Source organism: Lissotriton vulgaris, chromosome 6 (genome assembly GCF_964263255.1).
Source record: "Lissotriton vulgaris chromosome 6, aLisVul1.2, whole genome shotgun sequence".
NCBI lineage: Eukaryota > Metazoa > Chordata > Amphibia > Caudata > Salamandridae > Lissotriton > Lissotriton vulgaris.
Window position 1 is genome coordinate 180,859,350 of NC_141694.1, and position 17,012 is coordinate 180,876,361.

The window sequence follows — 17,012 nt, forward strand, 5'->3', positions numbered from 1 at the left end:
ACTGAAAACACTGTTTCATATGGTCCGGACCTGCTCCTTGGAAGGCCTTGAAGACCGTGCACAGGGACTTGAATTGAATCTGTAGTTTGATTAGGAGCCACACTAGCCGTGAAGGTAAAAGCTATCAATCAATCAGGGAATATTAACGCGCTCTACTCACCCGCGAGGGTCTTAAGGCGTTGGAGGGGGTGCAGCTCCGGTTCAGTCAAAGAGCCAGGTCTTGAGGTTCTTCCGGAAGGTGTGCAGGGTCGGAGAGTGTCTGATGGTGACTGGTAGCTCGTTCCAGGCTCTGGCTGCGACGTAGGAGAAGGTTCTACCTCCTGCTCTGGTTCTGCAGATGCGGGGGGTCTCTGCGAGGGCGAGGTCCACAGAAAGGAGGTTCCTTTTGGGTACGTGGAAGGAGACTCTTCCATTGAGGTATTTGGGTCCGATGTTGACGAGGGATTTGTAGGGTAGCACAGAGACAACCGCATATACCTGGTCCTCGAAGGTGAGTCTGTTGTCCACTATGACCCCCAGTTTTTTGCTTTCCTAGTTGGCTCATGGAGAGTCCCAGTAATCGGGCATTATTACCAAAATTGTGGACCTCTGTTTTGCTTGAGTTTAGCTTCAAACAGTTCATGGTCAGCCTGACCGCTTTCATGCAGTCATGAAAATGTTTTCCTTTCTCGGCCTCTTGTTCAGGATCTGATCAAAGCTACCAAAGGTGTCATAAAGACATTAAAAAATGTGGGACTAAGGGAAGAACCCTGCGGTACTCCACACGGAAGGGAGAAAGTTTCGAGCGGACTTTATCGAAGTCCACCATTTGAATTCTTTCTGTGGGGAAAGATCTCAGGAGGTTCCAAGCATTACTTAAACCCCGATTACTGATAACAGGCTGATCAAAGCATCATTTGAAGGCCACAGAGAGATCTAACATAATTAATGATGCATTGCCTCCTTAGGCCAGAGTCTCTCATATTTCCTTTGTCGATTTTATCAAGGCCAACTCTGTGCTATGTTCTGTCCTGAATCCATATTGAGCGGAGTCTAATATGTTATTTACTTGGAGGAATGTTCTGAGTTCAGTATTCATGATTTTTTCAACCATTTTTGCAGGCAATGGGAGACGAGAGATCGGTCGGTAATTATTAGGGTCCTTAGGTCAAGATTTTGTTTTTTAAGTAGTGGAAGAATGGACGCAATTTTCCATCTCTTGGGAAACTGCCCAGACTCAAAGATGGCATTGAATGAAAGGGTGAGTGCGTGCCAATAAGCTTTGGTACTTGTTTAATCACGGACACTGGGAAAGGGTCATATGGTGATCCGAATCTGATAGATGCCAAGAGATTAATAGAATCCCGTTCTTCCAGTCGTGCAAATCTGTCCAGAATTGTTCGAGATTCATAGTACTGTTTGCCAGAGCGGCTGAAACACCTGTCTCCACTGTCTGGGGGAGCTTAAACAAGGAAAAGATGACTTCCACCTTCTGAAGAAAGAAGGTGGCTATTTCCTCACATAGTTCAGGACTACTCTGAATTTTAGGGATACAGGGGGGCAGTCAGTTTGGTTACTGTCTTAAGGAGTTCTTTGGATGAGGATTTTGCCTGTATGATTTGCTCTGTGAAAAACGTCCTTTTGGTATTAAATAGTAGTTTTTGTAAAGGGTAAGGCTCTGCCTCTATGTCTTTGTCAGTGTTACTATAGTCTCTTCTGCAGATGCGCTCTAAGTGCTTACAAGCATTTTTTTTCTTCCTCAATTCTTCAGAAAAGCAGGGGACTGATGGCTGAGAATGCTTGGGGGTTCATAGTTTCACCGGGGCTAGTTTGTTGCACACTGTCCAGCACGAAATGCCAACTTAGGTCCCACCTAGAGGGGCATCAGGCTAGCTTGAATCCAGGGGCATTGTCAGCACAGGATCCATGTCTGGGATTACTATTCCCACTTAGGGCAGCAAAAGGAACAAATGATGGACGGAACGCTGAACAAACATTCACCCCAGTCACAAAGATCTGGGCTTAATCCATCGTTCTTTTGATCACCACACCACTCCAGTTTGGACCCAGCCATATGCAAACCATGTTCTTCATGGGAAAAGTCCAGCCCGAACTGCCAAGCCAGTTCCTCCCAGGACTGGAAACAAGCATCCTGGGACCGGTTTCGGGGCATCATCCCGCATCAGCCATGCTAGCTTAAATCCAGTGGTGCAGTGAGCCCCTTGCTCACTTTGCTACAGGATTCAAGCTAGCTTGGGTGAAGAGGGGCAGGCAGGAGAAGCAAAAGCAAACACTCCAGTTCCAGCTGGTGGGAGCTGTCATCTCTTTCCCTGCCCGCAGCCATGCATGGTGGGCTCCAGGGCACCCAGGAAGTAGTGGCCAGGCCCTGGGGCAAAATCGAACCAGGCGGGAGGGGTTAAAATCTTCCGATGAGGGGGCTACACAGCTCTGCTAACCTATTAAGTTGTGACTGGGCATTCCTGCCCGAATTAATTTTAGCTGGGCCCTAACAAATGAAGGAAGTCGCCCGAGTCGGGTCACCAATGACCACCTCTCAGCCTTCCACTAAAATGAAGAGTCAGTCAGACAGTAGAGAACACAAACTAATAATAGTTTATTTAGAATACACTCAGAGCAGAGCCCCATCTGCCCAGCCGCTTAAAAGTGCTGCAGAGGGGACTGACATCAGCAATCATAACGATACATTATGTACATTTCAGAATGAACAAAGACACGCCCACCATTGAATTTTCCAGAGAGTATCAGCTGGACAGTAAATTACAAAGAAGTTTCAGTTTGAGGCCGGGGACACATTATTTACTATTCAAGGTCATTTTGCCTGTGCCCGCCGCTAGACAAGTAGGAGAAGGCTTACATCTAAAGTGAAGGAATGTGCTAATAAGGACAGTGCATGTATTAATGTGGCAGAACCTCATCTCCGAAGTAACATAACCCAGGATAGCCCATTTCTCGGAAATGACAAATAATTAGCTACAATCATGATACAAAATGGCGTCTGTCACAAAATGGCACAGTGAATACTAACTTGCGCAAAACAATGCAAGAGCATAATTTTTTACGACAGACCCTCCTTTTAGCATGATTTGGTTGATCAGTTATTTCATCTATCTAAGCTCAAACAAGATGCAAATATCGTTTGCAATAAGTGAAAATAGTTGAAAATTGCTGGAACTAAAAATCTAATATCTATTTCCCACATTTTTTGCAAAAGTTGTGATATTTCCTTGAGAATACATCATACTCAAACTGTATCAAACAGTTTTAATGTTTAAAGGAAAGGGCGTACTACGGATTAGGTAACTATTCCAGGATATGTTTTTACCTGAAAAAACTGCGTGTGCATTTTTCCCAGTATCACAATTGCATTGAATTAATTGTTTGAGTTGCTTTAAATATGTGTTGAGTAATTCCCTCAGTGCAGTCTGTTTTAAAAAGGAGTTTTTTTTTGCTAGAGTATGTGACCAGGAAAATGGAGTATAAGGAAGAGTTGTTATGAAGCAGGCGTATCATGGTATTTCCAGAAATTATACTTTATTTTCCAAAGAGTCAGTTCTTGCTCAAGTTTTAGAAATGCTAATTTTGCCATTTCATTTTAGTGGTTTTCCTGCTGCGGATGCCACCTTGCACAGACGTTCTCGATTTTCACAATTGAGTCCAGTGCCTATCCAAAGCAATTCATAGGATCAGTGTGGACAGCCTCCATTAAGTTCAGTCATGGGGTAAAGAATAGTTGTGCATGAGATTTGCCTATATCCCCATTCCTCTCCTGTTTTGTTAAAACGTTAATGAGGTATCATTTTGTTTCCCTAGTATACATGATATATTGTGGAAGTAGGTTACTTTTCTTTCTTTTATGTCTATTTTCATCTGTATATTATTAGCTCATATGTAGAATTTTACTGTGTCATCTTCAGAATTACATGATGTAATTTAGAATTATTGAGGTTTGCTCTCTGAGTAGAAAACGGTTAGATTTGGTAGAGTTGGGATGTTTGCCCTGCTGCTCCTGTGGGTCTATGGTTTATGAATTAAATAAACTGTACAGAAACCACAATATCGACTGCTCTCCATCTTTATATTGGCGACGAGGATTTAATTCCTATTTCTCCACCTAGTGGCGGTGGTGAAGGATGGAATATTTACAAAGAAGCTGTAGCCAGACTTGAGAAACAATTTCAGGATGAGCCTAATGTTCTTATTGAAAGACATGCATTTCACAAAAGGAAGCAATTTCCTGATGAGACCATTGAAGAATACGTTGCTGCCTTAAGAGTCTTAGCTGCTAATTGTGACTATGGCGCAGCTGTTGATTATTGTATTAGAGATCAATTAATTTTTTAATGTGAATCTAAAAAAGTTCAGGAAAGACTTTTAGCTTGTCGCAATCCGACATTAAGTGAGGCTGTTGATTTAGCCAAAGGCATTGAGAGATCCATTTTATCTTCAAAAGTGATTTTTGCTGAGAGTTCTAAAACTGTCAATTCTTCTGCTGTTTCACCTGTTTGTGTAGTGCAATTTCCCAACAGAGGAAAGACTGGTTTTAAACAAGTTTCTAATAATACATTTGCCTGTTACAGATGTGGTTCCAAAACACATTTAGCAAATAATGCCAACTGTCCCGCTATTAAGAGAAAATGTGTCACTTGTGGTAAAGTTGGCCATTTTTCTTCTGTTTGCCATGCACAAAAAAAGGTTTCTAGTTCTTCGAATTCTGGTGTTATTAATGTTGATTTTGTTGAAGAAGATTTGCAGAATATGTTATTAGCTGTCTATGACAATATTTTCGCATTTTCTGTGAACAATATCAATCTACCTTTTAAGGCACCTTTGGGCATTGTGTTGGTTGATGATATTTCTTTTCAAGCCATGGCTGATTCAGGCTCACCGATTACCATTTTGTCTGATGTGTTTTTCAAGGAAAATTGGAAAAATGTAAATCTCCGTAATTCTGATATTAATCCCAAAGCTTTTGGTAACTTTGATATTACCATGCTAGGTTACTTTGAAGATTCAATAGAGTTTGAATCCAGAAAAATCTTTACAAAAATCTATGTTGCCATCGATGGAAAGAATATTGTTGGGTGGTTTGATTTAGGTAGGTTGGGCGTAATTTTGTGTCCTGGTTCTGAACGCCCTCTACAACTTAGAGATTTTGATGTTAACAATGTTTACATGGACAAATATAGTCTTGAAATGATTCTCAAAAGACACTCAAATGTTTTCAAAAATGTTGTTGGTCAAGTTAAAGGCTATATGCATAAAATTTAGCTAAAGAAATATGCAACTCCCATTCAACATAAAGTACGTATGGTTCCGCTTGGTATGCGTGAGAAATTGAAAGCCCATCTTGATACTTTATGTTCAGAAGGTATCATCGAGTCAACTGATAGTTCTGAAAGGGTGTTGGCTATTGTTTTGGCACTCAAAAAGAATCAAGATTTGAGGCTATGTGTGGATTTGAGGTCTCTTAATAAGAATATTGTTGTTGACACACACCCTTTACCCCGCATTCAGGATATGTTGTCAGCTGTGAATGGTGCCAAATTTTTTTCTATTATAGACCTCAAATCTGCCTATCATCAGGTGCTTCTGGAAGAATATTCTAAGGATATTACCACTTTTATTACGCCTTTTGGATTGTATAGATTTTTAAGGATGCCATTTGGTTTGGCATCAGCTGCCAGCGTGTTTCAAAAACTTATTGAGAAGTTATTTCATGGTATTTCTGGTGTTCAGTCATTCCAGGATGATATTTTAATTTTTGCTGAAACTTGTGATCAACACAATGTCATTTTCAATAAGTTTCTTGACATTCTTGGTTCTAAAGGCATGACTGTCAGCAAGGAAAAGTGCACTTTTTGGTTGAAGAGCTTAATTATTTAGGACACAAGATCACGGCTGATGGCATCTTTCCTAAAGAAGATTTAGTCAATACTTTGGATAAAATTTGTACACCCAAAGACAAAGATTCTTTGCGTTCTTTCTTAGGTTTGGGAGAGTACTATTCGAGATTTGTGAAAGGATATGCTCTAGTAGTGGAACCTCTCAGACAGTTGCTTAGAAAGGGTGTTCAATTTATTTGGAGCAAGATTCATGATGAAGTTTTTGTCAGTGTCAAAAAACTTATTTCCAAAGCACCTGGTCTTAAGACTTTTGATCCCCAGGGTAAATCCTTTGTTACTGTGGACGCGAGTACTGTTGGCCTTGGTGCTGTTTTTACTCAGATTGTGGATGGTAGAGAAAGAGTTATTTCATTCATTTCCAGGGCAATTCGTGGTGCTGAAAAGCACTATAGTACCATTGAGAAGGAGGCCTTAGCCTGTGTCTGGGCTGTTGAAAAGTTCAAAAGTAGTTTTTTGTGGGGTAGGCCTTTTGTTCTTGTTACTGATCATAAACCGCTTGTTTTCATGATGGATGGTGTCAGGAGTAGTAAAGCGTCATCTAGACTTGTTAGGTTGGTTGCTAGATTACAAGAATTCAACTTTGAGACGCAACATATCCCTGGTGGTAAAAATGTCACTGCTGATTGTTTGTCTAGGCTTCCTCCCTCTGAAGAAGATAATGATGAGATTTTGGATGAGCATGAATGTTTTGTAGCTCTGGTCGATGCTGTAGGTTCTTTTGAGTTGAGCATTTCTGAGCAGGATTGGATTGAAGCTATGGACAAGGATTTGGTGCTTAATAAAGTCAAGGTGTTTCGTTGGTGAAGGTTGGCCTCCCATTAAGAACTTGGAAGATGGTTTGAAAAGTTTTGCCCAGATTGCTGATGAACTTAGTATTGAGGGGAATATTTTATTGCGTCAAGATTTGTAAGTAATAGATTTGTAAATTCGGTTGATGAGACGGTTTCATGGGGGTCTAGTGGCCAATAGTTAAAATCGCCTATGATTAAAATCCTGGCGGAGTTAATGACCAACTGAGAAATAAGATCACCAAATAAGGACGAGAAAAAATGCATATTTGCGGGGGGACGGTAAACTAAAACACAAGTGAAGGAAAATTTAGAGGACAGGAATTTTAAAGTAAGTAAGTCAGAGTGTAATATGGGAGTAGTTGTAAGGGAGGTGAAATGTAGTTTGGAGCGGATAATGGCGGCTACACCACCACCCGGTCTGCCAGAGGTCCTGTTGGATTGGAGAATGTAGAACCCTGTGGGGATGGCGGCCAAGATGTCTGGGAGAGAGTCCTCATGGAGCCAGGTTTCTGAGAGGAGCAGGATATTGATGTTATTGTTATCCAGTAATTGAAATACTTCAAGTTGATGTTTAGGGAGTGAGCGGGTATTGAGGTAAACAATCGAAAGGGAACAGGCGGCTGGGGGGCTGATCCTGGTGGTAGTGGGGGCGGTGTTACAATGAAGGGAGGGGGCAGGAAGAGAGGCCGGAGGGATACAGGAAGGATGGAAGGACAATATGCCACAAGTCTGGGCAATAGTAGCTACGTGGGGGGCAAGAGGGCCAGAGCAATGGAGGGAGTGGAGATCCTGGGAGGAGTAGGTGATGCGACGGGCAGCATGCATGGCCCCGGGCCGCGGACGCGCGCAGACGGGCTTGACTTGTGCGCGACTTTGGCGCGAAGTCGGCGCTCCCGCTGTGCTTCCTCCAGGTCGCCATTTATGCCGTCCGACGTGAGCCACTAGACCGCTCACCTGCACGGTGGAGAGGCAGGGCGGAAGTGGTGCAGAGCCGAGCAGGAAGTTTTGCTCATAGAAAGGACCCTCCGCACAAACGGCAAACTGCCAGGGCGGACCGGGGTCGTGAGCGAGGATAATGAGGTGAGCTGGCTTACCAAGTTAAGAAAATTGTATATGCGGGCGCAGTAGCATAAATCACAACAACAAGTTAAAAGTACACAAAACAGCTCGTAGTCAGCTGAGGTGTAAATTAAAAGTGTCAGCAGCGCTGGAACACGCCCGCCGCCTGCCCGCCACTGTTGTCTGCATGCGAAGCCAATCAGGGATCGAGATATAGGTACGGTTCAGCAGCCACTAGACCGCTCACCTGCACGGTGGAGAGGCAGGGCGGAAGTGGTGCAGAGTCGAGCAGGGAGTGTCGCTCGTAGAAAGGACCCTCCGCACAAACGGCACACTGCCGGGGCGGACCAGGGTCGGAGCGAGGATAATGAGGTGAGCTGGCTTACCAAGTTAAGAAAATTGTATATGCGGGCGCAGTAGCATAAATCACAACAACAAGTTAAGTTAAGTTAAGTTAAGTTATGTAGAATTTTACTGTGTCATCTTCAGAATTCCATGATGTAATTTAGAATTATTGAGGTTTGCTCTCTGAGGAGAAAACGGTTGGATTTGGTAGAGCTGCGATGTTTGCCCTGCTGCTCCTGTGGGTCTATGGTTTATGAATTAAATAAACTGTATAGAAACCACAATATTGACTGCTCTCCATCTTTATATATATGATACTTCTGAGAGGTCTGGCCTCTTTTTCCCTTTCTCTGTGGCTTTGCCTGCTAACAGCTTTTGACTGTCGATTGTTTAAAGATCAATCGAATACAATGCATATACTTAGAGCGGGCTTTGAGTCAGACAACCGTGTGAGCACGCTTTCCTTATCATATTTTTCATGGATGGCTTGTATCCTTCTGCAGCCGGCATCAGTGAAAAGTTTTTTTTCTTTTTTTTTTCCAGTACTTCACACGGGTGCATGTGCCTTTGTGCTCTGTCTGCCACTACCCCTTTCACATTCCCATTCTGTATTGCCAAGGTCAGCAGAAATGGTAGAAATGGCTATATGTGCTGCGACTCCTAGTGAAATTAAAATAGTGCATTTTAGGTCTGACTATTATGGTTTAGGCTGATTTCTCATACGCACTGCTTATGCAATTTCTCTGGGGATTATCATCCTGTGCTCCTCAAGCAAAGCTACCCGAGGTGAGTGTATCTCACTCTTAGTGATAGCAGCTTATTTTGGCACTTCTTTGGAATGTGTGAGCAGATTCACACATTGAAGGCTGTGACCTTTCTCTCTCTGTCTTTTTCTGTCCCTTTCTCTCTCTTTCTTTCTCTCTCTCTCTTTCTGTCCCTTTCTCTCTCTCTCTTTCTTTCTATCTCTCTTTCTGTCCTTGTCTTTCTCTCTGTCCCTCTCTCTCCCTCCCTCTCATAGCCTGCGCCACAGACATACTTATCTCTAAAATAATTATGATTTACTGTCAATCAAAAATAGTTAATTTTGTTACCTCTTGCTGTCTTACAAGAAAGGCATCAATGAGACTTCTTTGGTCATTTCGGTCTAAGTCTTTCAGGTACTGGACAAATGTGGTTCTGATAAACGTTTGTATTTCCCTTATGTTCTTCATCATCACTTTGTGACCTCCAGGTAGGAATCCAACTACGGTCGGGTACATGTTAAAAAGCTGAAATATAGTTTTTCAAAATAATAAAGAATTATTCAAACTTACGAACAGGCACGCAATGCTGATACCATCATTAGAGTAACGTGAATATGCAATACTTTATCAACGAAGTTTTGCGTATTATATTAAAGCTCCCAATTAGAGTTAAATGAATACCCAACGTTTTTTCTTATATTTGTGAATCTCATTTTTGATCTCAAGGGGGTAGCTGTATGTCTCAGTCCACAAGAAGTGAAGCTTAACACAGGTTAGACATGCTGCTATGTATGATAGGACCTGTTCATGTCCAAAGTGCACACAAGAAGTGTCAGTGTTTCATAGGGGCCTCAGACCCTGCACATTATTGTCATATTCTTAAAGAGGCTGGGGAGCAGCATCTGTCTCTCCATGTGCCTTGCCGTCTCCTGAAAGTATAACTGCCTCTACTAATGTAATAAAATATACATGAATATTTCCCTACAAGTAGAGCCAGTTCAAATACGGGTACATAGATATCAGTAGAAAGGTGAAAAAATGCGAACTAGCTTACAAAAAAAACCCCCAAAAAAACCTCCGACGAGGTCATACATGGTTGCTTTATCCTACCCATGAGGCATAGCAGTCAGCCTGAAAGTGTGCCTCGGTCCTGGTCTACCACAACTATTGACTACCATTAGTGTTTTTGTCCTTAAATCTTTAACAATTCATATTTCCGGTTACCCTTATTGAATTTTTGAAATTCTGGGATAATTTTGTTCAATAATTTTACTCTATATACATTGGAGTGGGATCATTGCATTACGTGTGACTTTTCAACTGTTTTGATATTTGTAAATGCATTGCACATTTTCTATAAATTGAGCATGTCTGCTCAGGCAATAGCCACCAAGGTTGGCGCACAGGTTTACATTATTGAAACATTTAACTAGGCATAATAATGTAGTGCGATTATTTCTTGTGGAGGAACTCAATTCACAACCAATAAACCACTTTTTCACATAACTGTTCATCAAAACTATACAATAATGCAGTAGGGCACCCAATGTAGGGAGTGTGACGTTAGTTAATCCACCATAATCGGATTTAAGAGTGTGTAGAAGCTCACCAACATTTTAATTTACGGGTATTCTCAAACTTCTGCCTGACCCTTCTTCTGTTTAAAATTGTCTGAGACTTGCTCCAGCAATGCACTGGAGGAAATCTCCCTTTAGTGCAGGAAGGAAAATAGAATACCCCAAATAATTCGTGGGGGCGCAGAAAAAGGGGTTTCTCTAAATAGAATAATATTTTCTCTTTCTAGAAAAAAAAGTAATACTGCAGAATGACCTATTTCCAATGAAATAATGTACTGTTTCTACAATCTGCCTTTCAGAAATAGTAATATCAAAAATATCATGTGACAAAAATGTCACATGACATTCTCAGCAGTATGTCTGGAAACCTGCGACTGGTGCAGCTTTCCAAGTCCACTACTGCCAATTTTTATGGATTCCCAAAAGTAGTACATTTGTACCCATTCAAGGTGTAATTCTGTGGCTGCAGATGTACTACATTTTGGAAAAACTGTCATTATATCTTTAAGATTCTGATCAAAAACAAGTTAAACCTATTTTCTTAATAAAATGAGAATGCCGAGGAAAACCAACAAAGACATAGGAGACCTGGTCTATTGCCCTAAGAGCCTACTACCAAACAAAGAACGCATTTATTGGGGGGATACCACAATCCCAAACACTCTCCCTGAAGATATGCCCCTGTCTTCTCCCTCAACTTTTATTACATATTACTACTCGATGTTGTGTGAAGGTGTGCATTGGTTTTTAGTAACAGTGTGTTTGTTGTTGAAAGGCCCTGTGCATTAAGATTACGTGCCACAATGTCCTTTCTGCCCAATTTTCCCACTTTTTAATCATCATTTTTGGGCTTGGTAAAATCATTATGTTGGTGTACATCAGCACTATTTACATTGTGCGCATGGGGGGGAGCAAGAGTGAGGAAAATGTTGAACGGGAAAAGACTTGCAAAAAGGATGCTTCATTGAGGAAGCACAGAGTCTACCCTGAGTGAATGCAGCACTGTGTTTTGGTTGGATCATTACTTAGAAAATGCACATTTTCTTAGACAAACCTACCATACTTCTTCAAGTCAAATAGATTCCCCATTTGCAGTGGTTGCTTTTCTGCTGGCACACTTGTCGAGTGGAGTGCAAACGAGTTTGACTTTAGAACTCGTGTTCTTCATTGTCTATGTCTGGAACCAGTTGTACCAGTTATACTATGAAAAAATCTATTGCAAGTTATGCAGTAATTCCACACTGGTAAATTCACACCCAACATTACTAATACTTCGGAAATGTATTTATCAATGCAGAACACCTACCTATTGCTTTTGGTATCCTGAATGTTGACTGAGAAATGGAGAATTACCCCATGGACCTATCTTACGTCACATGATTCATCTGGCAATTCTCCATTTGTAGGTATTTCCTGCTATGGAATTCTACCACCCTTTAACTGGTGAAATATCAGAGGGTGAAAAACTTAATTCTACATCAGGATTTGAGGCACGGATTATGTTTTTCTCTCGTCACTTTTTATTACAGCAGCCATTTTATGGTTTAAATTGTTTTATTGAATTTTGCTGGAAATGATAACACTACGCCCACCTACAACCTCTGGCTGGCAGGGAACATTGCTTCAAATTTGATTAAAGCCAACACAGAAATAAGTAAAGGAGAGAGACAGAGGAAGAGTCTAAGAAGAGGAGAGTGAAGCAAAGATTAGCGCGAGATCAGTTGAGAAATGGAGACACAGAAATCCACCCACTGCGCATGCTAAGGTCTGGTAGGGGGTCAGGCCCAAGGTCCCTTCGAGGAAGAGGGAGGGGCAGCAAGGAGAGATGTGGGAAACCGCAGGACCCTAAGATATCGGGGACATGTAAGCTCAGCAAATTCGGAGAAGAGGTACTCCACAGTGTGGTGAATCCCAGCAGTAATGCATTCCATTCCGACCACCTCCCACAGTCTGTGTGACCAATCTAGCTTGGTTGGGATAATATTCGTGCCCCACTTTACCAGGAGGACTTGCTTGGCTGCCCCCAGTGCTAAAGTGATTGCCCTACCTCTACATGAGCAGAGACAGTATGGAAGTCCCAACAAAATAAAGCTGGGCACTCTAGGAAGTTCCATTTGATATATACGAACAACTAGAGGTAATATGGAATCCCAGAATGACTGTATCTTGGGGCAGTGCCAGAGAATATGAGTCATGGTGCCCACCTGACTGCAGTTGCAACAGCAACAGTCTTTGCTGCCAAGCCTCCACTTCGCAACTCGTGCCAGGGTATAGAACAAATAGTGCAAAATTTTAGGGAGCATCTCCTTCCCTGATGTGCTGCATGAGGAGGCTCGTGCTCTGTGTACAATGTCTGACCATTCTTTAGGGGAGAATTCTCTATCCAGCTCCGATTCGCACCTACGTAACATTGGTAGATTTCGAGTGGTTCCTAACCTTGTTGAGAAAGGTATAGATTTCTGACAAGGGACGGAATTTTGTAGGTGCGAGTAATGAACCAGATCTTAAATTTCGTAAGGAGACGGCCTGCATGCGAATCTGAGGTTGCACCCTGGAAGGCAACGGAGACAGGCGAGAGGAAGTTCTGAGGCGAATCTGAGGTTGCGTGACCCAGTGGTGCAGTGCCAGGTACTGCCAATATGCCTCCTTGGGAATCCCATAGTGGGCTACCAGCTGGGGAAAGTCCATAATGCCTTGTAGATCAAAAAGATCACCAATACATTTACAGTTGGCCTGCAGTCATTTTAAGTAAGCAGACCGAGTGAGAGCCGGGGGGAAGTCCGGGTTCCCAATGAAGGGGGTCAAGGGTGAGATAGTCGTAGAGAGCTGACATCTCTCCTGTACTTTATCCCATACTGTCATGGTAGCATGCAGGACCAGCGAGAGGTACGCACACGGAGGACGGTGTTGCCACGGGAGCCAAGGAACTTTCCAGATGTGAAGCCCCGCTACGCCCGATCCATAAAGCACCAGTGCTTTCTGGACTCCAGTTGGTACCATTCCACCATCCAGCGCAACTGCGCCGCTTCATAGTACCGGCCAGATGAGGGACCCCCAGACCTCCGTCCTCCTGCTGCAGGTACATAAGGTGTTGAGCCATTAATGTCTTCTTCCCACCCCAAATGAATCCATCAATTAGTTGTTGCATTTGGATCAATACCGTGGATGGTGGACACAAGGGAAGCGTCTGCATAATGTATAGCATACACGGTAAGATTGTCATTTTAACGGCCACTATTTTGCCCAGGCATGAAAGAGCAAGCCTCTTCTAGTTGCTCAGATCAATGCAGGCTTTAGCTAGCGCTTCCAAGTAATTCACCTGCGCCATCTTCGCAATGGTCGAGAAGATCGGAAGCCCCAGATACGTAATGTCACTGACTGCCCAGGAGAATGGAAAGAGTTGTGACAGTTGGAGGGGGTCTGCCGCCGGGAGTGCGAGACACAACGCTTGATATTTCTGCAAATTAATTTTGAACCTTGACACAGCGCTGAAGGCAGCTACCTCCGTCAGAAAAGGGGGGGGGGGAGATGACCGCGGATTGGGCAGGATAACAAGCATGTTGTCCGTGTACAGCGAGATCCTGTGCTCCGAATCCCGGTGACCTAGGAAGCTGGCTAACTCATTCAGCAAACTGCTCCATTTAGAGTGCGAAGAGGAGAGGGGATAGCAGACACCCTAGTCTTGTGCCACCCCTGATCAGGAAGGGCTGGGAGACCACTCCATTGACTCTAATCCGGGCCTTCGGCCCCTGATAAACACAGTTCACCTATTTCCGAACCGCTCCCGCTGGCCGAATCGGCATAGGACCTGATGTAGATAGGGCCAGTGGACCCAGTCAAATGCCATCTCGGCATCCACCATCAAAAGCATCGCCAGGGTGTTGGCATCGCCGGGAGTTAGGTGCGTTGCATCTTCTCTAACAAGTGGCACAGCCATCGAGTCCCATCCCCATAGTTGCGGTCCGGAATAAACCCCGACTGGTCCGGGTCCACCATACCTTGCATATGGGGCGAGTCGAGCCGCCAAGATGGTAGTAAACAATTTTAGGTCCACATTAAGCAGGGAGATGGGACGGTATGAAGCGCACTCCAGGGAGTACTTCCCGGGTTTGGGTAGGATCACAACTTCAGCCATGGTCATTGAGGGGGCAAGTCTCCCCATGGTGCTGAAGGCGTTGAAAAGTCGTGCCAGTCCGGTTGGACTTTTATAAAGGTCCACCGGGAAGCCATCCTCGCCAGGGGCCTTGACAGTGGAAGTCCCTGAATAGCCCGTAGGACTTCCGAGCTGATGTCTGCCTCCAAATTGGATGCAATGGAGTCCAGCAGTGGGATCACTGGTGCCGCCCGTGTGTACTCTTCAGCTGCAATGGGGTCCAGACTTTCGGCTGAATATAATACCTTATAGAAGGCCTTGAAATCGACGCAATGTCCTGGTCCGTTCGCAAGATTTCGCCCCGGGAGTTTGTAAGTCCTGCAACCCGATGCGCCGCCGTTTAAGCTCGAAGGGCATGCTCCAAGAGTCTCCTGGCTTTGTTCCCCGCTTCGTAATAACGTTGTTTTGTGAGCAGCAAAGCATATTTCAGGGGGTTCATGTTTAAGGCCTGTAATTAAATCCTCGCTTGCGTAAGGAGTCCCCGTTACTGAACTGCCCCATTACGGCGGTGAACCCCCTCCAATTCCCGAATCTGAGCCTCTAGCTCCCCTTCTTCACCCTACGTCCTTGTTACGACTCGCCGCAATAGCTATACAGCGCCCGCGGATGACTGCCTTCAAGGCATCCCATAGCATGCCCACCTCAACCGCACCAACGTCATTCAGTTCCAAATATGTTTTAATGGCGTCCTGCAATTCGGTGACATTGGGTCATAGGTAAGTAGTGTGCGATTTAGACGCCAGGAATGACGTCCTGGGGAGCTGCCTGGGAGAGCCAGCATTAAAACTATCGGGAAATGGTCCGAGACGGCCTCTACCCCAATAGAAACGTCATTGGTACAGCCGTGACCCTGGGCAAAGTCCATGAGAGGTCTAAGTGGGCGTAATTTTGATGTGCCGCGGAAAAGAAACTATATAGTCCTGTGTGGAGGAGAAGTGAAGGCGCCAAGCATCCGTAAGACCAGCTTCTCTCAGCCGCTGAAGTGTCGTGGCCGAGAGTGAGCCCGTATGCCTCATCCTGAGCATCGACCTGTTCAGGTCCGCGGCTGGTCTATGTTAAAGCCCCCCCCCCCCGATCACTAAGTCCTCATCCGGGGATTTTCATGAATAAATTCAGGGTATCACGAAGGAAAACCTTCTGATGCTCATTAGGACTGTAGACCAATGCTATTGTGTGCACCCAGCCCCCAATTAACACCCGCATAGAAAGAAGGCGTCCTGCGACTTCTGCAAAAGTCCCGATCACAGTCCCCTGGAAATGTGTAGCCAGGAGACTCGCCACCTTAGCCTTCTTCCCGGGACCCGAGGAGAAGTATTGTCGGTCAAACCATCTAGATTGAAGTCTCTGCCAATCAGCTCGCATAAGGTGATTCTCCTGTAAAAGGCAAATACCACACTTTGCGTCTCTCAACAAGTTAAGAAGGGCTCGTCTCTTCGCCTGTGAATTAAGGCCCAGAACATTGAAGTTCAAGATAACTACTTTAAGACGTGTCATGTATAAGTATGAGGAAGAACCATTGATCACCAGCCTCGCCATCAACAGAGAGAAACCAGGGATGACTGAATACCCGCTCCCCCACCCCTCGCGGCACCCCCAAACTCCCATCCAAACACCCCATCCCCCCACGCTGTGCAGCGCAGTGTCACCTGGTCTGGAGGGGTCACCCCACTGTGTGTGCCGTAAGATAGAACCTAGAAGCTTAGCAAGGCATCTAGTGTACCCGGGGTGGAGGAGTGCCCAGAAGGTGCAAGAGCAACGCACCCCAAAGACCGACAGAATCTCCCTCAACTGAGGCTCCCATCCACCCCAAGCACAACTCCCACCAACCCCCAGAATCGAAGGCGCTCCCTACCTGACCATAAAGGAGCCGCAGATCTCACATGGGTGGAGAGAAAAAGCCATGAAAAGCAGAAGGAAGAAAACAGAGGAGGAGTAACAGGAAAACAAAGGAACAACAGTGACAATGTCACATCAGAACATACTGCACTCTCGTGCAGGGGTCCATGTGTCCGGCAGTCGGTCGTCACCATCCAGATGGTGGGGCTCCACCACCACGACCGATGTTACAAGTTACTGGCACCAGACCCGACATGTCAGCATAAGGACCCTGGGCATCAAACATCTGGAACCTTCGTCAGCCTCAATCTCCGTGGCTCATCTCAGGCTCTCCTGGCCTTGCACTTGGCTAATCAGGGCATTACGTTCCCGCTGAAGTTCTATCTCTGGGGGTTTCGCATGAGTGCCACTCCTATGGCCCCGTCTCTTGCCCGATCTCTGCCACCTCCTGGTCGCCCGCGCTCTTGTAACTCCCTCTGAATCCTCCGGCACTACCAGAGCGTTACCCAGAATGCTCTTCGCCTCCTGCACGGACCGTACCCCATGCATCTTGTTGTTCCATACGAAAGTCAGGCGGAAGGGGTGCCCCCATCGAAACCAGATTC

At 44.7% G+C, this 17,012-nt stretch overlaps 1 protein-coding gene across 1 annotated transcript in view; it reads right to left on the reverse strand.

Moving 5' to 3' along the window:
• LOC147706984 (cytochrome P450 2K1-like) overlaps nucleotides 1–17,012 on the reverse strand; it is a 233,287-nt gene that overhangs the window by 97,631 nt on the left and 118,644 nt on the right. The window contains exon 5 of the mRNA XM_086926216.1: nucleotides 9,190–9,366. Within this exon, the coding sequence (XP_086782342.1) occupies nucleotides 9,190–9,366 (177 nt within the window). The remainder of the gene's footprint in view (nucleotides 1–9,189; nucleotides 9,367–17,012) is intronic.